General features: G+C 36.4%; 1 protein-coding gene across 1 annotated transcript in view; it reads right to left on the bottom strand.

The window, feature by feature from the left end:
* LOC111508058 (GATA-binding factor A) overlaps positions 1 to 23,620 on the bottom strand; it is a 55,100-nt gene that overhangs the window by 14,685 nt on the left and 16,795 nt on the right. The window contains 2 exon segments of the mRNA XM_074184578.1: positions 6,338 to 6,364; positions 6,367 to 6,704. Of these exon segments, the coding sequence (XP_074040679.1) occupies positions 6,338 to 6,364; positions 6,367 to 6,664 (325 nt within the window). The 5' untranslated portion in view covers positions 6,665 to 6,704.

The raw sequence follows: 23,620 nt of genomic DNA on the forward strand, positions 1-23,620 counted from the left end.
GGAATACACTATTTTATGTATCTCTGTACGTGGCAAACTGGTATTGTAGTCATTTAATCGTTTTTTAAATTCTTTTTGGTTTTTTGAGCTTTTTATTTGATTGGGTAGTGAATTAAAACATTTGAGGCTGAGGTAGCTGTAGCTTTTTTGTCCTACAACTTTGTTCATACACGGCATGTTGAAGTTAAGTTGTTTTGTTCGAGTGTTGTATTCGTGTTCTATCCTCGGGTGTTTCTGTATTGATTTGAAGCATTTTATATTAGTAAGCAGAAAGAAGAGCTGCACGGGATCAAATATATTTGTTTCGTGATAAAGAAGAAACAAAGCAAAGAAAGCACAAGAAGCACAAGAAACAAAGCAAAAATGTTAGTACAAATACAGACACAAAAATCGGTGAAACAACGTTGTTTCAGTTTTTTAGCAAAACCATTCTATAACTTTAGACGATATGCATAAAAATAAGCTAATGAAAGTCAACTCGATACCACTAATGAAAAATATATTCAAAAAGTATCTCATCAATGTAGATCATGAAATAATATTAAATATAATTGATAACAAATACCCCTTTTTTACACAAAAGAGTGGTCTAGTTTTCTGCAACAATGTACCCGGCGTCATGGAAATGTTCAACATAACGTATGAATCAGAAAAATGGAGAATTTTCATCGATTCATCAAAATGGGAACCAATATGCCTGTTGGACACTCAGTCCATTTGAAAGAATGCTACGAAAATTTTGAATTTGTTCTTAATAAGCTCAACTACTCTGATCATAAGTGGACCATATGTGGAGATTTGAAAGTTATTTCCATGTTACTAGGTCAACAAAGTGGTTACACTAAGTTTCCATGTTTCCTATGTGAATGGGATAGCCGTAACAGGAAACAACACAATGTCAAGCAGGTGTTGCCAATAAGGAAGGGTCTTATTCCTGGAGTTGAAAGTGGATCCTGAAAAAATCTTACTTCTACCACTCCATATCAAATTGGGGCTAATGAAACAGTTTGGGAAAGCATTAGACAAAGAAGGAGATTGTTTCAAGTATCTTTCCGAAAAGTTTCCTGGTCTATCAGATGCTAAACTAAAAGAAATAGTGTTCGTTGGGCCTAACATAAGAAAACTTTTAAAAGATGAAAGCTTTGTCACTAAAATGAACATGAAAGAAAAAATGCCTGGAATTCATTTAAACTTGTTATAACAGGCTTTCTTGGAAAAAAAGACCCAAACTACAAATCTCTGATTGCTGAATTGATACAAAACTACAAAATGTTGGGCTGCAACATGGGTGTCAAAGTCCATTTCCTTCACTCACATCTGGACTACTTTCCCGAAAATCTAGGCGCTGCAAGTGAGGAACAAGGAGAACGGTTCCATCAAGACATAAAAGAAATGGAACGCAGATACCAAGGTCGAAGGAATGTTAACATGATGGCAGACTACTACTGTTGGGTGTTAAAAAGGAAAAATTCACAAGAACACAGCCGAAAAAGTACCAAAAGAAGCTTTGACGGAAAAGAAAACGTTTTTACAAAGACTTATAATCACTTTTCAAATACTTGTGTGTCACTATTATGCTTAGTTCAGCTATGTAGCATTGTTTTTTTGCTTTTACTTTACGTTAAAATAATAAAAATAAATCCATAATTCCTCGTCTTCTTGTACTGTTTCAATTTTCATACTCATTTTCTAGGCAAACCTTACGTGATAGATAAAAACAAATATCATTTTTGAAATCAGCGCAAAAAACTACATGAAGATCAGTTGACGAAATCAAAACAATTTTTCAAAAAGTTCTTTTTGCAGACCTGTGTAATCGTTCGCAGTTCGAAAACCAAGCAACCAAGTAAAAAGTTTTGGTCCACAAGCAGATTTCATTCTGACACCCTTCCCGGTCGGTTAACTCTATTTTTCAAAACGTTTTTAGGGTGTGCAGCTGTACTATTATGATCGTATGTGTCCCGTCCTCTCTTCGCGTCTGTTTTCTCTGCTCTTGTGAGGGGGTCTGTGGTTTGGTTGTAAGAGGGTAGCGTCGGAAAGTAACACCTGAGAAGTTCTCGAGATAGCTTTGTCGGAATTTTTTTGCCGATGAATCTTGAGTTTAGAAATTTTTAGGTGGCACTCAATTTGAATTTATGTAGGTTGTCCCATGAAAACGAAACAAAACCAATTTCTCATATCTTTTCCGCATGCCACGTTCAACGAATCCTTCTTCATCAAATTTGTTTTAGAAAATAACGCCTTTTCCCACATTCGAAAAAGATCATGTAACTATTTGACCATATTATTTCCATATCGATTATCGATATTTGAACTTCATTTTCAATACAGTATGTGCGCTAGTATTACAGCACACGTTAGAAGCACATTTCTCAATAACTAGAAACGCAATACTCTTCTTGACGCGCGTTTCATACATCAAGTTGGTTGGTGATGAAGATATGATCTTCATCTCCCGAAGATACCCAACCAAATTGGTTAAAGCTTTCCCGGCCGAGATTTTAAGTGTTGCTGTCTTCATTCGATGAATCGGTAAATCATCAAGATGAATAAATCTCTGAAGAAGCCAGCCTGGCGAAACGCCAGGATGCAGTTCCAAACTACGACGGCCTTTAAACCAAGTTGGTTAGTGCTGAAGATGCCAACTTGGTTGGTTAAATACTCGTCGAGAAGAGTATTACATTTCTGGTGAATGGGAAAAGTGCTGTTCGAGTCATTCAATTGAAGTATTGAAATATTTTTGTCGAGTCTTATGATTGTCATGAGTGTCAACAAAGTACCCATCTCTATCTGTCTATCTGTCCATCTATCTGTGCAATATACCCAAAAACTAACTGATTTTATACGATTTTCACCAATGAACCAAATTTACATGAGAGGAAGGTTTATGTTTTGTGGTAACCACTAGAAAACTTAAACCTTCCTCTCAAGTATTGTCCTCAAACATTCAAAACGCCCCTAGTCCATTCAGTATTCTGAACGATATATCTCCAATAATAACAAAGTTATCGCGCTTGATTGGGGTCAGATAATGTTTTATCAACTCTCTTCTTAGAAAATATTTTTTTTATGTTTATTGACTTGTAGGATTTTTTCTAAAACTATTTAGTTTACAAAAATTTCATTTCGTTATTTGATTTTATTTTTGTATTATAAATTCTTGTTAGTAAATTAACTTTTCATAACTCTATTATCGAGCAGTCGTTCAAAATATCCAGCTGCTTGGGTTTTTATGTTTATTATTTTATGTTAATTTTAACTTATCATTTTCGTACTTTTTCAGCACATATCATTGGAATGCTCTCTTCTCTCGAAACGATAGTTTATTGCCGAAAAACAGATGATATTCAGAACGACAGACACCACTTGGGATGTTTCCAGTAGGTACTCATTGTTAACACTTTTATGGATTTAGACAAAGAATTCGGGCACAAGTGGTTGACCCTTCTCGACTATGTTCATGACCCCGACTATATTGTCAGTGATGATTATTTGAAAGTTATTTCCAACACATTTCTTAGCCCATGCCTTCAGTCTATTCAGGGATTTCGGTCGGGAACTAATCCTAATTCTGATTCTCCTCGCCATGAGGATACACTGTTATTTCTATTTGCCGTTTTGTTGGTAAAGAATGTTCAAGAAGGAGATCAAATTGTTTTATCTTCCTCTTGAAGATGATCACTTGGTGATCGAAACACGTGTCGAGGTATTAAAATAACGGTTTACTGTTGGGAAAATACTCCAGTAATAGTCATATCTACACCAAAGGTTCCAAACAGTGCATCACAAGTTTTGTTGGTGCTGTTAATACATTTCATTATTTGTAAACGTTATGTCCGACTGACTAATAAATTCACTTATCACCAGTCCCGACAGAATGTATAATGAGTGATGATTTTCTATATTTCATCAATATTTTTATTCCATTTGAAAGTATTTAATTGAGCTAATTATGATAATTTTGAGTTCAAGAAATTCACGGTTCACTCTTATTATCGATATCAGTGGATTGATTAGTCCTTTCGTGTAGTGTTCATTAAAGTAGATTGAACTTACTCTATGTTTGGGTAATATCCTGGCATGCAGTTGAGCACCCACGTAAATATGACAAGTTTCCATTACTTATAACTTGGAACATTATCAATTAGCTTCTATGAATTATTCATTTTGAGAATGATGTCTCACTATGTTAGTATTATTTTATTGCTCGTTATAAATATTTTCATTTCCTATTCGTAAACAACTTCGCTTACGCTGAGAATTACAACAGAGATTATTGAAATATCGCAAATAAATTACGAGATTACCCTTTCCATTGATGAAAATTGAATGAAAATTTGAAAAGCTTGAAATAAAATAGATTCTTTATGTAGGATACAGATTACGTAGGTACGTACAGATTGATATACCTACAGATCAAGCAATAAGAAATCATTTTTTAGAAAAAAACCATGTGGAAGTGGCATTCAAACCACTTTCTAGGTTATCTACTTTTCTTTTCAATGCCAAATATAGAGTGAACAAGATGGAGGAATCTGTGTCCGGAGTGTAATAGTGTTTATGTGGGACAATGTGGCCGAAATTTTTCAAAACGGTAAGTTGAACATGAAAGGTCTTTCAGACCAGGTAAAAATGATTCGACATTTTCAAAACAATCCTTAGATTACAACCACAACTTCTCGAATTTAAACGATACGGAAATTTTGCACTATGCAGGTAAGGGTTGGAAACTCAATTATCAAAATAAGCATTGCGGATGTAACTTACTAAATGACTAAATTGACCGGGTCTACTCGCCGGTTTCCAGACCAGCGTACCCACATTGTCTTACTAGCGCAGGGCGGGTTGGCTGTCTTTGTTCATCTTTCACTGCCTGAACCACTGTGCATGCTGTTTTTGGCGAGTGCATTGGCTTGGCATGTAGGTGTTGAGCAATCTGGCCATCGGAAGCCTGCTTCCACACAGCCCCGCTGGATACGGGAATGACAGAATCACTTGTGGTTCTGTTATTCCCTAACTGAATGGCATCCTAACGATGGCTTACTCCCAAGGTATGTGTATCCGTGCCGAGAAGATTAATAACACTGAGCCTATCAGCTGTCTCTACGGAACCTTCGAGATACCGGGCGCCTCCTCGTTGTAGCATCGCCTTGTCACGGGAATGCGGGGCTCTGTCGTGATTGACCTACTTTCCCTAGATACTCGTGGGGCTTTTATGGACAAAGTAAACTTAAGAATTCTTCCTGACGCTGAGTCTGTAAAGGAAATGGATGTCGAGCTTACGGCTCCAACTGACCTCTCTGTAAATTTAGATCAGGAGTGAGTCTACAGAGGAGATGGATGTCGAGTTGACGACTCCAACTGACCTTCCTGTAAATTTAGTTCAGGAGCGAGAGCTTCTCAACTCCTTAACTCCTGACCTAACCTAAAAAAAGATTTGGTGGTGCAGCCAGGAAACGACTGAGTCGTCTCCTCAAGAGCGGGGTACCTTATAAAACCGCCTTACAATAAATTCTTGAGCGGCGTACGCAGAATCTGTCTCAGGTGGAGGAACAAACCCCCCATGAGCAGGTTAGCAAAAGTTTGCGCTCAAGTGATGATTCACCGAAACCAGAGGCGAAAAAGCCCTGCACGGCTGAATCTAAGGCATCGTCAGGTGTAGCTGATGTGCAAAAACCTCATATGGGAAGGTTGTTGTTAATATCAAGGTGGGAATCTTGCACCTTGACTGTTCGACTACCTCATCAACGATGAAACAACAGAGCATATACTTTGTGCCTGCCCCGCTAGGGAGTGAATCAGGTTTTCAGAGTTCACCATCTGACCTGAAAGACTACTCACCATACAAACTAATCGGCTGTAATCGAGTGTTAATAGGTGTGAGCCACAATAAACCCTTGCAGGTTGCGGTGGAGGATCGAATAGACCCATCCACTTTGGATCTAACCTAACCTAAATTAACGCACATTTCAAGGTGAACAAAATTCATACAAGTGGTATAAAAACATAAGAAGTTTTACTTCTCATTTCTCATGATGATCTCCTACTACCCTACATCATCTACATCAATTTATTCAATTTATAATTCTTTGTTTTCAGGTTTTTTATTTCTAGAATTTTGTAGATTTTTTCAATTAAGAAAAGTTCTTAGGACAAAAAAGTATATTTCGATTGATTTATTGTTGCTCGCTTAAAAGAACTACTATATAGTGACACACGTGTTGCAGTTTTGTAAACTGTTCAGTAAACGCTTAACTATGAACTGTTACTCAAATACTGGGTTCAAAAGATTTTTAAGAGTTGACTAATTTCATGTAGAGAAAAAAGTTTTACTCACCGTAAGGTGACGTGCTCTGGAACCCCTAGCGTCGTAAGGCCTCCATCCCCCCATCATCATATTCTGCGCGTAAAACTGCCCCGCCAGCGCTCCGGCGTGATGGGGAGATGTTCCCAGCCCGTGAGCGCTGGGGGCGGACATCTCTCCGTAGCCACCGCCGGTATGCCAACTACTCTGGTGAGCGGTCCCAAAGTGAGTACCCGCTGACGAGGGGTATTGGGGCATCCTGTTGCTGGGCACGTAGACCGGAGATTGCTGAAGGTGGTGTTGGTGGAATCCAGAATTGGTGTCGCCGTATCCACTTGCATTGGCAGCGGAATGGAACATTTTAAGGAGTAGAGTGGAGGGGTGTCTAGTTTTCGATCATCTGAAAAAAATAAAATTCATTATTTTCTGATCTTTTGGTTGTAATTGATTGACAAATGTTACCACTTCTCGAAAAATCTGGTTAAGCGTATGTGTGGATTTTATCATAGCGATTTCATAAGTTTGTTCGCCGTGGTCCACAGATTTTCATACGTCAGGGATGAATTACAACTAGGTTTACAACATTATCAAATTTTTCGAGAAAAATAATACTCAATGACAATAAAAAGGATTCATTCAAATCAATTCAAAAGGATTCCCAGGAAACATACAATGTTTATAGCAGAAAAAAACAATGAAACAATTCAAAAACTAACTATAAGAAAGTACAAAAAATATTAATCAGAAGTGAAACTTGACAAACATATGAATATACATACATATACACATATACATATCCTTATATACATACATATATGTTTGAATATGATTACCAACATGAACATAAATGCACTCATCAGATAATATATCAATACAAACAATAAACATTTTTTCAAATCAATCCAGAATTTTTGTTTATAATTTTTTCAAAGCATTCGGTAGCTCATTGTAAAACTTGATAACTTCATGATAAATCGAATTTTGCCCAATATTTGTTTTCATTTTCATCAATTTTAGATTGTCTGAATATCGTGTCAAATGGTTTTGTTGGTCACCATTGATATTGAAAGACGTTCAATTTGAATGTTTGAGTTGATTTTTGGCCGAATGAATGTAGGTACATAATTTGATTTTATGTAAGGACGACAGATCTGATGGTTTTTTTGATTTATACAAGTTAAATGTAGGCTCCTTGTAGTTCAACTTGAATAAACACCTTATAATTTTGTTTTGATGCTTTTTGATTGGTTCTTATGAGGAATTTGTTGCCATTCCTCATACGAATGAGAAACATCAATTTAAGGTATTTTAGGGGTACACCATTTCTTATTTTGAATGAATTTCCAATAATGAAAGCTATTTTTTTTCTTATTGTTCCATCCCATCTAGAATAAGACCAAGAAATTTTGCACTAAGAGAGTATCTAATATTTTCACTATCGAATTCAATTAGATCTTTTGAATCAATTGATATTGACCTTTTTGATATGAACATATATGAAGATTTCTGAAAATCAGTAACATTTTATGGCATTGAAACCATAAAGATATTTGATCGAAGTCTTTTGAAACTATAATTTTGATATCTTTTAAACTATTTCCATTGTAAATTAAAGTGGTGTCATCTGAAGTTTTTTCCCAACACCAAACGGTTACTTTATCACCTCGACACGTGTTTCGCTCACCAAGTGATCAATCTTCAAGAGGAAGATCAAACTAATCATAATATCAATCAAAATACCAAATATGTATCTATAAATTATATTTTGTAATGGTTTTATATCAATTCTCTTTTTTTTATTGTCGAGCACAAAAATGACTCAACAAGTTAATAGGGCCCAACTACAAAAAAATAACTCAATTGATAACCCAACACATTTATTGACTTCAATTAGATGAATATTTCACTAGATATATTATCTTGAGCCGTGCTTCAGATCGCTCAATAAAAATTGATGTTCTTTCTTCAGTTTCCACACCATTTCCGACGACTTCCGAGGATTGTTGCATATTTAATTCTTCTGCAAATTGAAGCATATGGATTCGCTCGGTACATGGAACGCAGAAACTATTTTCAGCATTGCGTTTCGTGGCGGATCGAGTCAAAGTAATTCATTACAGAATCGCGGATAAGAATCCGGAGGTCTGCGTCGCGTAGTTGGCGAAGCAGTTCCAGGAACGTATTCGCATTCCATTACTACGAAGTCAATTAACTGATTAGTGTTCGCAAATAACACCAACGATCGGCAATGTATCGACTGCAAAATCTTGCCGGAATGTTGGATTCCTTCGTCCGGGTTACATGCATGTATTCGTATTGAAATACCATTGATGTGGGTACCCTTAGTCAATTCATATAATAACAACTATTGTCTTTGTGGTTTTTACCATACTACTACATTATTGGATTGTCTATTGTATTTTAATTATTCAGTTGTCAACTACATAACAGTTTAACTTCCTGCCCGGGAGAGAATAAGGTGCACTTTATGGTCTCCTTTTGATTCACTAATTCACGTACTAACCTTATCAGAGATATCAACCTACCTAGGTACCTATGCGAATGTATTCCAATTAAAAATTTACGCTACTGAATTGTATGCGGAGAGATTGAAAGAATCCAACCTCATACACAAGTCAATAAAAATATTCTCGGACAGTCAAGCGGCGTTGGAAGCTCTTGGCTCCAACCGAGCAACGTCTAAATTGGAAGCTAATTGCCAAAAACGACTCTCCAAGACAGGAAGACTTAACAATTGTCTCTGGTCTGGATTCCTGGCCATACTTGCCTGGAAGGCAATGAGGCTGCTGACTCCCTTGTAATGGAGAGTGCTGCAAGCAGCTTCATCGGACCACAACCTATCATTGGTATCGCTTTAGGCATTGCCAAATAAAGTTTGAACAACTGGATGGTAAAAAGATTTATGCACTTCTGGCAGAATCTTCCAGGATTGGTTCACTCCAAGGTGTTTATTCACCCTTCGAAGCTTGATACCAAACAGTTGTTGGACTACAGTAAGGATGAACTACGCTGTGTAACAGGCCTTTTTACAGGCCACTGTCATTTGAATCATCATATACAAAGACTCGGACTGTCAGAAGACAATGTGTGTCGTCTCTGTTTGGAAAATGATGAAACAGCAGAAACAGCAACCCTTGCGGGTTGCAGTGGAGGGTCAAATGGACCCACTCACTTTGGACCTAACCTAAGCTACTAACCCTAATAAATGAGATAATTACAAAATACGGGTAGGTGAAGTAAAGGCGATGTTATCTCCCCTTGTGAACATCTACCACCGTTGGTGTAAGGAAAGATGCCAGTTCCTTCTTATGGAAGGATAATCCGTTTGGCTTTCCTTTCTCCTCAATCTAACCTCCAACGCTTGCCTTATTTTGGACAAACGATCGAATTATACTGTTGACAGTGTATGTATATTATTAGTATCATTATTCAATCTTATAAAAGTATCAATTGGCTTATGGTAGCTTTAATATATATACATACACAAAATTATCAATAAAATATTCAATTGGTCATTGCGATTAACGTAAAGTTAGAAGTGAGATACAGGCAAGGGTATTCACCGACATTTTCGAGGATGTCATAGGTACTTAGAATCGCTGGGCGCCCTCCGCGAAAATATTTGATGGGACTGATAGAATAGGTGGTAACATTGCCTGGTCCTGAACTATTTGTGTGAAGGATGGAATTTTGAGAAGGACTTTTATGTGCTTGGCTCGATATGGAGAAGAAGTAGTGGCTTAGTCATTCTGTATGTTGGTTAATTTTTACTATTCATTGAATCGACTGGATTTTTACAATTTTTTATACTACAGTTCTGCTAGGCAAATTCAAGCTTATTAAAACAAATTCAAGCAAATCAAGATAAATTCAAGCAAATTAAAAAATCAGGCGAGTTGAAAATTACAAGGTGAAATCATGCTAGAGGTCGACGTGAAATTTTGGTCGAATCAAAGAGAAACCAAAGTCGGATCCCGCGAAAAGTGAAGATAGTCCTTGAACAGCTAGAGAAAATATCAAAGCGCCTAGATTCTACATAACTGCTGATAACTTGAATACTTTCATCATCAACGCTGGTGTTCCCCAGTAATCCATATTGTCTCACACCCTCTCTTCATTGTATATCAACGAATTATTGGAAACAACCATGAATTTGCTGACGAAAGCACACTTGCCTTTGGATTTCAGGACATCGTCTACGGAGGCACATCTTCACCGGTAGCAGGAGGTTGCACCTTAATAAGGATCTAGAAGTGATTTTGAATTGGGGTAAAAGTAACCAGATTCAATTCGAAGCCACAAAATCGGTTTTCTCCAAGAAGATAAATGTCTCCGACCCGGATATAATGATGTCAGGTCAGACAAATCCACGTTCTGCTTCGTTGAAATGGACACCAACATGTCTTGGTACAATTATGTCGCTGAAATTGCAAAGGCTACTTCTCAAAAGTTTGGAACCCTGTTTCGAACCAGAAAACTGTACACACTTTAGCAACTTTTGATGTTTCATAAAGCTATAAAGCTTCTTTCGAGTATTTTTCTCATGTAAGGAGCCCTGCCTCCGAACATACCCCGAAGTTACTGGATTCCATCCAGAAAAGAGCCATCCGCCTGATTGGAGACGCGAACATCACGTGCAGCCTTGATAGCCTGGAACATCGAAGGAAGGTTGGAGATTTGTCTTCTTCTTCTATAGATACTTTCACGGAAGGTGTTCAAGTGATTTGGCACATTTGATTCCACCAAGAGCGGTACATATCAGAAATACGCGACGGACTGTGGCTATTGATCGTTTTGAGGTTCAACTCAGTACAACTCGAACTTCACTGTTCAGGAACTTTTTCATCTGGAGAACTGCGTCAATGTGGAATAAACTTCCCGAGAACATTTCTCCAAATGGATTTAATTTTCAGCGATTCAAATCCAATGTGAATCTCTACTTTCGCACATGCACTCAGTGCTCTGAGAGCGCCTTAAGGATTTTTTTGTAGTGCTTGTGTTTTGTCCTTGAAAAAAATCTTGGATCCCTATCAGAGAAGTAAAAGGAAAAAAATCATTGTTTTCTTTGTGGTTCTCAGATATAGGATCTTGATCAGGAGTTGTAGGGTTTAATGCACCTAACCCTGGGGTAACCCCCTATATTTTGTTACTGATCAGACTGAAAAATATTTTTTATAAAAACGTATAGAACCTTTCGGAAACATTTCGAAATTTCAAACACGTGACCGGCGCACTTCCCTTTTGCTCTCCTCATTGCGGAAAATTATCGGTCACCAATATTCAACTCGAATTTTGCGTGAATTGCCACGCAATTACATTGCCCTGAAAACTTTGAGACATTCGTCATGGCGTGACATACTTCTTGAGACATAATGTGCCTGTTGTTCGATAAAAAATGTGCTGTTAAATGCGTGGGTTGAGTAAACGATAAGATACTTTTGCTTTATCAAATTTCAAATGCATATTCCTAGTGACACTAATTATATCGCGATAAGCTATCAGCGTTTCCTCGACAGGGCCACTTTTGGTAAGAACGGGGATATTTTGTATGAATCGACTTCCGATTTTATGTACGAAACGGTCTGATCGATCTATTGGTATAGTTTGGTAAAGGAGGAAATATACCGGGTGTCAACGAATCTATTAGACAAGTCATAATTTCTAGACTATTAGGAGAATTGAAATGAGATTTGGTATAGTTGAATGGTATGTGGAGAGGAATGTTTTCACATATTTTTCACTTTCCGGTCACTTCCGGTTTCAGCGGAAATGGCTCCGGTTCTGAATTTTTAAATGGAACACCCTGTATATTGTAACATTTTTGGATTTCTGAGACAATTCTGGATCAGAAACTGACATTTCCGGAAGTTTTTCAGCCTACTTGATTTTTTCAGAGTCACTTTTAAAATTGCATCTAGGTGGCCATGATCGGACGTAAACTAATCTATGGACCTCAGGTGATATCAGAAAATTGCAATAGCGGAGTTTTAGTGACTAGTGTGTTGAATATGAATGAGACAAGTTTACAAAATAACATTTTCGTGTCTAACTATTATTTTTCAAATGTCGACCATTTTTTGACAAGCAATTTCCGAAAAAAGGATTTTTTGACGAATCTAACGTTACTAATTTATTTGCGATTGGATCAACAAATTTAACAAATTTAACTAATAATTTCAGCGATGCACTTAGATTTTTTGCAATATCCTAAGTTCTTGAAAATTCCACTATAGTAAATTTTCAAAGTGCATCCCTCCTTGTTCAAGACACATTTCAGCTCGTTCAATTGTTTCTCTCAACACGTTTTGTAACATTTGAGGCGATATACTTCTAAATGCCTGTTGAATCCTTTCTTCTAAGATTTCGAGAGTGGCTGGGGCTGTTGCATAGTAGACCCTTTCTTTTACATATCCCCAAATGAAGAAATCTAACACAGTCAGATCCGGTGAGCGGGCAGGCCACCGTACTGGACCGTTGGTTACAATAACTCTATTATTAAAATGCTCTATTAAAAAATCAAGTACGTCTCTGCTATTATGGGGTGGTGCTCCATCTTGCTGGAAGTAAATTTGCCGTAAAACTTCTAAAGGCATATCATTAAGATGATCCTCGATTTCATTTTGAAGAAAACCCAAGTATCTAACCCCTGTTAACTGACCTTGAAACAATATTGGACCAATTATTCTGTTTCCAACGATACCAGCCCAGACATTGACGCCAAACCTTTCTTGAAAATTGCCCTCTCTCATTGCATGTTGATTTTGTTGGGCCCAGTACCGACAATTCTGCTTATTAAACATGCCATTATTTGTAAACCGTGATTCGTCGGAAAATAGAATGAAGTTGATAAAATTTGGGTTAACTCTATGATTTTGAAGCAACCAATCACAAAATACTACTCTTCTATTGCCGTCGTCAGCATACAAATGTTGATGTAACTGATATTTAAATGCTCGATATTCGTGCTTTTTCAGTATTTTTCTTGCTGATTCGTGACTTATCTGCATTTCTCTACTAATTTCTCTTAAAGAAACCGTTTTGTCAACTTCTACCATAGCAAGAACGTTAATCTCAGTCTCCTCATTTATGACAAACCTCTGTTCTGCGTCTCGATTTCCCTCTTGCCTAAAACGACTCTCAACATAGGGAAAATACTGATGAGATGGGTGTTGCCGATTGGGATATCTCTGAGCATACAACTCAGCAGCTTTCCTTGATTTTCTGTGGCATTCTCCAAACAATAACAACATATCCACTTTTTCACTTTGAGTATACATTATTTCGACGAAAAATTAAACTAAAATTAACGAAAATCAAGAGAAACTTCTACTTTCTGCTCATAAAGCTTATGTCACTGTCATAATCTAGGTGAGCGTTTTGTTCTCCAAAGTGGACTTGATGGAAATAACCGCAAAATATTATGCATCATTCCTATCCATGGCACCCTTGACAAAAGTAAATGAATTTGTATCGAGTATTTTCCTCAGTAATATTTAATTTATGTTCTTATTTGTAATCCAATCGCAAATAAATTAGTATCGTTAGATTTGTCAAAAAATCCTTTTTTCGGAAAGTGCTTGTCAAAAAATGGTCGCCATTTGAAAAATAATAGTTAGACACGAAAATGTTATTTTGTAAACTTGTTTCATTCATATTCAACACACTAGTCACTAAAACTCCGCTATTGCAATTTTCTGATATCACCTGAGGTCCATAGATTAGTTTACGTCCGATCATGGCCACCTAGATGCAATTTTAAAAGTGACTCTGAAAAAATCAAGTGGGCTGAAAAACTTCCGGAAATGTCAGTTTCTGATCCAGAATTGTCTCAGAAATCCAAAAATGTTACAATATACAGGGTGTTCCATTTAAAAATTCAGAACCGGAGCCATTTCCGCTGAAACCGGAAGTGACCGGCAAGTGAAAAATATTTGAAAACTCTCACCTCCACATACCATTTATCTGTACCAAATCTCGTTTTGATACACCTAATAGTCTAGAAGTTATGACTTGTCTAATAGATTCGTTGACACCCGGTATAGTACTCATTACCAAATGAAGAAGAGTTTCTTCACAGAGGCGAGATTGTTCAAGTTTTTGTTGATTTTCTCTCTCCATTTCCATTTAATATTATCAGATTCAAACAGGCTGTAGTATCAATGATTGATCTCGCAGAAGACACTTTGAATTCACAGAAGGTAGTTGAACTGATACATAAATAATGTTTCAAGTTGCATCACATTTGCTGATTTCAACTGATAACACACAACATAACACACAATTTAAATTTTTTCACAGTATGACCGTAGCAGCAAAACTGTGATAATTCACTCCACCAGACGAAGGAACCTGGTAGCAGGAGAGCCCACGATGCAAAATGGGGATTTACTCCAGCGTCATAGAGACCTATTAGGTTGCAAAGCTCAGATGATAGGAAGAAAAAATGTTATATAATATATACCTTTTCATCGGTGGGGGAAGCTGCTATAGATTATTGAATATGTGAAAAAACTGTTGCATGAACATACTCAAGCGCGTCAGATATTGATACCATTAATTTCCTACGTATTTTTAATAATGTTGGTATGTTAATCTGATCGTTTGCATGTTGTGGATGGTTGTACGTAAGGGTTAAAAATGAAAAAAAAAATTAATCGAGCGCGTCAGATTCTCTAAGGAGGTGTTAAGTGCACCAAAAAAAAGCTCTCATTCAATAATCTGACGATTTCGATCAGGCGCAAACTCGTGGCCATTATTATAATGTGCAAAAAAAAAAACGTCATTTTGAAATACTCGAGCGCGTCAGATTAAGATATATATGGTTCATCTTTATGTTTTAGGCGTGCTGTCTCATAATCTGACGATTATCTAAAGGGATTCGCCTAATCTGACAAAAAAATATTTTTAAATTTTTTTTTTCAATCTTCGAACCTAATTAATTGAAAAACTCAGGAAATAGCATGCAAATAAATAAGTGTATGTTTTTTAAGTAGAATACTTGTACCTATAAAAAAATATTAACAAAAAATGCTCAAAAAAATTTAATTTTTTATAATCAATTGATTAATTGATGAAAAAAAGAGAAATGAAATTTTTTCTATTCCGGCTTGCGGAAATCGTCAGATTATATTTTTTTCGATATCCTTGAATTATTTTCTTCAAAATAAAAAAAAAAGCTACGCACGAGAATGTCGAGATGACGTTTTTTTACAACTCTGTTGCCCTCCCCTTTCTTTACGTCACTCTCAAATTGTCAGATTACTGGAATATACACTTTTTAGCATGTAATTAACTCACCTTACCTTAATCTGACGCGCTCGAGAATTTCTGATGATCAATTTTCTATTACTAATCTGATCCTTTATCCTTCATGGGTGGTCTTTTATATGGGGTTCATATTTGGCCTTATATATGGGGTTCATATATTAACCTGCCGCGCTTCAATAAATCCCGAAATTCCCGCTTAGGCTCCCCTATTATGGGCAATTGCAGTGAAAGTGGAACATTCAGTATTTTCCTCGACAAAACATTCACATAGACGATCATCTAGAAAAGATTCTACACAAATCCAGATTATTCCTATTAGTACGTATGTCAAGATTATCAGACCAATGATTACATACGGAGCAATTTTTTTGTAGCCAAAAGTTTCATGGTAAGCGGTTCAGGTGAAGCTCTCAAGTATAGCCTCCGCCTTAAAGCATCCATCAGTCAACTACGACAGTCATAATACCGAGTGGAGGGAATTGCTTCATTCTTCTTCCGGGTGAAAGAAATATTAAGCGCAGATAGCTGCTGGTTCACAGATAGATCAACAATACCTTCAGCTTCTGGTGGAGGTGTATACAGCTAAAGACCCACAACGATATCAACAGATCTAAGGTCCTGTGCACATAATTCAAAAAAAAGGTTTCCAGGGCCACACTGAAACCAATCGGCTCTTGCTCTGCATCGAACAATTTCAGAGTTGATATTGAACTACCAAAAAACTCTTCTGAGTGGAATTTCCTGAATTTCTGGCCTTACCAAGCAAACAGAAAATCCATAATGTATTCAATTGAAACTTTATTGTGAGATTTTTACTGAAAAGTTTACAAAACCTCTTCATGTGTTTCACTATACAATTGCTTCCTCAGAAGTGTTCAGACTGACTGAATTCTACCTTATTTGTACTTCACCTATATAATATAACAATAACGTGTTACTTGAATGATTGCAGTCTTCTAACGAAAGCAACATATTGAAATGTTTTGTTTGAGGACAAAACGTAGACACTACAGGAAAATTGGCGAAAACGGCGCTCTTAGAGCGGTTTCTGTGTGAAAGTAGCGATTCACATTGGATTTGAATCTCTGGAGATTATATCCATTTGAAAAACATTCTCAGGAAGTTCATTCTACATGAACGCAGTTTTCCAAATGAAAGAGATCTTGAACAGTGGAGTCCGAGGTGTACCGAGTTGAACCGCAAAACGATGAGCGGCCACAACCCATCACATATTTCTGATATGTCCCGCTCTTGGATGAATTAAATGTGCCAAGTCACTTGAACACTTCCTGTGAAAGTTTCTATAGGAGAGAAACAAATCCCAAACCTTTCTTCGATGTTCCAGACTATCAATGTGGCAAGTGATATTCGCGTCTCCAATTAGGCGGATGGTTCTTTTCTGGATATAATCCAGCAGCTTCAGGGCATGCTAAGGGGCAGAGCTCCATACATGTGAACAATACTTCAAAGAAGGTCTGATCTGAGCTTTATTAAGCATCAAAAGTTGCTGAGGTGTGTACAGTTTTGTAGTTCGGAACAGTGTTCTGAGCTTTTGAGAAGCGGCCTTTGCAACTCCAGCGACATGTTTGTGCCAAGACATACTTATCGAAGCAGAAAGCGGAATTGTTTGTCCTGACATTATTATATCCGGTTCGGACACATTCATCTTTTTTGGAGAAAACCAATGCTTGCGTTTTTGTGGCATTGAATTGAACCTGGTTATATTCACCCTAATTCGAAATTACATCTAGATCCTCATTAAGATATGCAACCTCCTGCTGCAGGTGAAGATGTGCATCCGCAGCTGATGTCCTGGAATCCGAATGGAATGACGATATAAGTGTACTGTCGTCAACAGAGCAATATATACAATAAAAAAAAGGTTGGAGACAATATGGATCCCTGGGGAACACCAACTTTGATGGTAAAGCATGTAGCATGTAAATTTTCGCTACTTTATTTTGTAAATAAATGAAAAAGTTTTAGAGCAACATAGATTTCACTCCGTGGTGACCTACCCTCAGCGAACGTTAAAATAACAAACACAGATATGTAAAGTTGGTTGTCTAACCTCATCCATAGAAACTTTATAAAAATCCTATTGCTAATCCCGAATGTTTTGGTTATGGATAAGTTTCATAAGGAGTGTCTTCGAGTTGAAATTTTCTGTTGGTATTTTCTGTTTAATTTCAATTGTCAGCTGTTTGATGATATTTCGACTGTCAACTGTTTCATTTTTCGTCAGTGTAGCCAATTTAACTTTAGGGGGTGTCTGACTAGATACAACCGTACATACCATTACTTTATTCTGTTCAGATTGGTCCTTTATGCATGGAACATGTAAATATTGATAGGTCAAAACGCTAGTACCCTATCTTCCGAAAAGAAGAAGAAGAAGAGAAGGAATTCTTCTTCTTCTACAGGAAAAACGACAGGTGTCTGCCCTAAAGGTGGTTCTGGTTTTGTTCGGCTGACGAATCCTGATTTTGTTAAATGATCCTTAGTGGATATTTCGTTTAACCTATCTTATTATCAACCACTACGCCCTGGCTTTTGATGGAGGCCTATATTGAATATTTACGACAATTTGGTGGTTTTAATTTCCTAAAACATCTACCTAATCAATCAGCCTCTCGACGTATCTAATATTGAATATTATTTTTAGAATTACAAGTCTTATTTCTGGGAACTTTTGCTCTGAACCATTGAAGAGTTATTAATATTAAATGTTTGTATGTTTTACTATGTTTTATTCATTTATTGATTAACACTCATCAATTTGATAACATCATATGGTAAAAGTCTCTTATAGTTTTGGGTATAACAACTATTCAGTCATTACTCGGTTGCTCAACTTTCCAAGTAAGTACTCTTTGACATAGACATTTTGAAAGTACAATGATATACTTTTGTTTGTAAACGAACCCATAGTGCCAACCGACGAAGAGCTGACGTCTGCATTTGCTCCTTTTCATTGAATAGAAAAAGTGCTACAAGTATTCGAAAAGCCGTTCTTTCAGGAATCTGGGGAGCCATACACATCGAAGTTTGGCCAGCAAACCCGCATGCCACACAAGTTTCACCCTTATTTTGTTGATTACTGTCCTAAAAGCGTGTTTCAAATTATCTAGTGACTTTTTCTGCAATTCAACAAGGATTATTCTCAAGTAACTAGGATATATTAACAACTGCAACATTCTCAAAGTCAATCTGATGTCATTCATCACCAGACTAACTACAAAATCGAAAACCGCTACTATGATCACGTCAATCTGCATGACAAACAGGCCATTAAGCGTCGAAGGGATGCAATTATTAGTGTGGAAAGGAAGTTCGAAGGATTCCAGTAAAGACCCCATTACATCTCGGCGTCAAAAGCTTGTTCTATTCGTGGCTAATGCGATGTGCGGAATGCTGCGGGTCGCATTACGACACACGACTGCTGACAGATAGCTGAACTTTGAATTATACCGTTTGTGGGGTGAGATTTACTAAATTTTAATAGGCATACGTGATATATTAGTGTCATTGAGTACCTACTTGTCAAAACCGTGGATTTATTGAACATTTTTTCCGTACTTTGGATTCCTATATACTCTTCTGTTTTCCACCAGTAAATGGAAATATATAAAGTGAGATAATGCGATCTTTTGTGCATAATTTCAATATTTCACTTCTTACCCATTGGCAAGTCAAGATACAACCCTTGCATCTTAAATAGGATTAGGGATGGAGTAATACTCGATTTGAATGATATATCTTGCCCTGCACCACCCTGTATTGATAACTGTCACATAGACAGCGACTGAATGGAATATTATTAATTAAGAAGAGTTATTTTGCCCACCTGAATTATTTCTAGAAAATTTCTAGAGTAGAAAATAGTAACTAACTCATTGTAAATGTGTGTTAGAAGAACAACACTTACAAATGATAGTAATCTATGGATGCTATAGTGTGTACAATATTTTTTGTTATCCATGTTCAGCTAACACAAACAACAAAATGGATGGTTTGCCCACTCCAGAGCATGCCAAGTATACTTCTCCGTGTGAAAAACATGATGTGCTCAAATACAAGTCACAAACAGACATTGCTTGGCCTAGGGACTCATTAAATGTCATTGTGAATGTGCTAATTGAAAATTGCACATGTTCAAAATGAATTGGTACACCTGCAGGTATATTAGAGAATCGGAACATCCCATTTAAAGTGCTGGCTCAGACAACGCGATGAGTCATTTTCCAATGACTCATCGCGTGCCGTTGTACAGCCGTTGTGGAATCAAATACCTATCACGTGGCGATCCACCCTTCAGTTGTGAATTATGCGGTGGCATGCCTGGCAAATCCAATGATTTCATGGATAATTCACAGCTTCGGTGGCATTGCAAACTGTATCTACGCTCGATGGATGAACAATAATAGTGGCCGAGAACTGTGTAGGGAGTGACAGAAGGCTCTTATTGTTTGAGAGAGACCGGCTTCGTTGTCATACCTACTCCATGCTGTTTACTGGGTGGAAAGTGACAGCGGTAGACCCCTGGTGGGAATAACAACTGATCTATGATCAGAGTTAAAAATTATTAAAGTACTAAAATGGCTGATAAAAAATGGGGGTTGGTGATAGGAGGGTGAAATTAAGGGTTATACGTATTTTTTAATGGCACATCAGAAAATAAGTGAAAATAATTTTTTTTTAAGAAATAGCATTTGATAAGGATAAAATAATGCATAGTAAAAGGAAATGCTATAAGGTTTTCCATATTTTCTCAGGTTGATAGTTTTCTGGTTACAGGCCCTAGAAATTTCTTATGTGATGTTATTTTACGATAATTATGATTTTCTACCGATTTAATTTGAATTCTTGAAAAGTGGAAATATCGCAATAGACGATATTTCCAAGTTGATACGATATGAGACAATAAAATAAAACGACGATAAATAAATGCACTGCAAAAAATTACACTTCTTGCCCACGATAACAATTCATATTTCATATAATCCAAGTTCGTTTTTCGTACGTTATTGCGCCATATTTTTTCCGGGCAGATCTGCAGAAGTAGAGAAACAAACTGAATACAAAACATGTCTGGAAGAAACATCTAGGTATTGTTATTCTCGTGAGGCTACTCAAAATTCATCTACATGAATACTTTAATGGAAACCGTGAATAAATACCTATACAAATATGTATCTCTTGAACCAAAGGGTTTCACTGAACGCTGGAAAAATTAGCAAACTCTCATACAAGTGACACATCATGGTGAGATATTCACCTAAATGTTTACAAAACCGCAACACGTGTTTCGATGCGAATAAAAACTAATTAATACAGTTTTTCTACACCCGTACTCTAACAATACACTTATATGACCATAATCCGTTTCATAATGATATCCATTATGATACAGATTTTTCATAACGATACACATTATCAACCAATAGAAACCCATAATTTTTCAATCAAGAATCCTGTTCCTTTGTTTGTCCTAGATTCTAACCTAAGTAACTAATTGCTTTATTTGTCAAAATCAGTTTTCATATTACCTACCTATATTATCAAAATGTCTGAAAACATCGATATAGAAGGAATACCATTACTCCAATATTTTTAAAAGATCAGATTAATTACAGTTGTTATATTCAATATAAATATAATTAAAATCTTTATAGTTTTCATATATCCATGATAATACCATTAAGTTTCTGTTTTTTTAAAAAAATATGAGTTAATTACTGTAAATGTGTTCAATACAAATATAATATTTATAGTTTTTCATTATTTATCGGGTTTAGAAAAAATAACGTATGCAACTCTCATGTAATGGTTATTAATACACTCGCATATACCATACAAAACTCGCCTTCGGCTCGTTTCGTATCCCAGTTAATGCTCGTGTCTTAATAACCATCATTACATGATCGTTGCATAATATACTATTATTGTATGATTTTCATTATGAAGGGTTTTACAAAAACCGATTCATCGAGTGTTTGAAGAAGCTATTGTTTAGCGAAACACGTGTCGCGGTTTTTGTAAAATCGTTTTTAGTGAGAATCATACAATAAACTGTATTAATTATTTTCAATATGGATTTTAATCAAGTATCGGCCAGTTCTATTTAATTTTCGATGCGGAACGCTTCCCCAGACGTGTTCATACTAAGGAAGCTATTGTATAGCGCAACACGTGATTTGGTTTTGTAAAATGTTCAGTGAAAATCTAGCTTTGAAGTGTTTTTTGAATAGGTTATGGATTTTCTTCAAATATTATCCAATTCCATCACGTATATCAAAATCTTCATCAACTATAAACCTTACACGAGTTCTTAGTAGCGCCAGGACACAAATATACATTGAAACATTACTTTTCACTTCAATCTTGCATTGAAATCTGAATAAAAAACCGCTTCCTCTTCTATAAATATTACCAACGATTCGGAATAGAAATTCCAACATTAAGTGTGCCACATGAAGTCAAGACGAGCTTGCGCTTTGAATGATATTTTTCGTCCAGTATTCTGAGGACACAGTAAACAATTCCTTCATCAAACTCTAACTTGACAAGTGTTTCATAAATACTCAACCACAGGAATCAGAATCGTCAGATTTTGTCTACCGAGAATGAAGAAGAAGAAAATTATAAATGCGAAAAAAGAAGAAGAAAACTATGAAGGTGTCACTGTCAAATGTCACTATTTTCATAACCCAAAACTACAATAATATAACATATATGTATGTCTTTCAGGATCTCATTTGATATGCTTAACCTCATGAATGTGTGGAAAAATATACACATTACTTAATAAATAAAGGAAATAGCGTTCACAATTTTGTGAACGTTACAGTTTTATGCATCGATAAATATTTTCTCAGGAATGTCATTAGATTTGTGATTAAAAATAAACATTCATTCTTACTGTCTCCAATCCGAAGCATTCTTCAGATTCCTCTCCAATTACACTTCGGACAGTAGTAGAAAAGGGTTGCTACACACATCGAATTAGTACCTACCCGATGTTAATGATGTGATCAGCCATTGTAATAGTGACGTCACGAGACATCTTCGGCCGGGTTATTAGTCTCGAAACTCCGCCTTCGCGATGTTATTTTCAACGGTGAAATTCCTTCTCGATGTGATGCCGGACCATGACCATAACAGAGGCGCCCAGCCTCCATTAGCGTGTTTTTTTTGTTTTTCGAGCAGGAGAGTATTTTGTGGGTGGATAGTTGTTAGAATAATGCTGCGGGGATGTTAATGTTGCCGAGCAAGTGATTCTTGGTGTAAAGTCCCTATCAGGTTTCACAGTCGGTAAAACTAATGTGAAGCTTTCGAGTGAACATTTTGATTGTCGACTCATGATTTTATGCAGTATCTGAAGAAGTATTGACGATTGTTTGGAAAAAACATTTTTGGCCTTCTACTTCTCCATCAATGAACAAAAAGTGTGAAAAACTTTCAAAGAAATGAACGAAATAACTGCAACCAAACTACTTATAAAGATCTTTTTTTTTTAGATATGAGTCATAATTGTGATACACTGTTTTGAACCTTTGGTGTGGTAACTAATATTACTGGAGTTTTATCCCAACACCAAACCGTTATTTTCAACACCTCGACACGTGTTTCGATCATCAAGTGATCATCATCGAGAGGAAGATTAAACTGACTTGAAGATGATCCCCCTTGTGATCGAAACATGTGTCGAGGTGTTGAAAATAACGATCTGGTGTTGATGTAAAACTCCAATAATATACATGAGTCGTAATGCCATGAAAGATATTAGTGCTAGATCTTGTAACGTTATTCAAAGCTGTTCTGCTATTAGAATCCACAACACAAATTTTTTGCCCTTCAACTTCAAAGTACACAATTGAGAATGAAAGCTTTCCAAGCAAGTAACATTTTTTATCAATACATTCTACGTTGTGTAGCGTTCATAAAAATTATATCAGCTCTATTTCATAACGATTGATTGAAGTACAAACTGAAAAAAAGGCTCATTGTGTTCATATTCATGTTGAA

Source organism: Leptinotarsa decemlineata, unplaced genomic scaffold (assembly GCF_025532065.1).
Source record: "Leptinotarsa decemlineata unplaced genomic scaffold, Ldec_3_MD MMD2_tig00026354_RagTag_RagTag, whole genome shotgun sequence".
Classification (NCBI taxonomy): domain Eukaryota; kingdom Metazoa; phylum Arthropoda; class Insecta; order Coleoptera; family Chrysomelidae; genus Leptinotarsa; species Leptinotarsa decemlineata.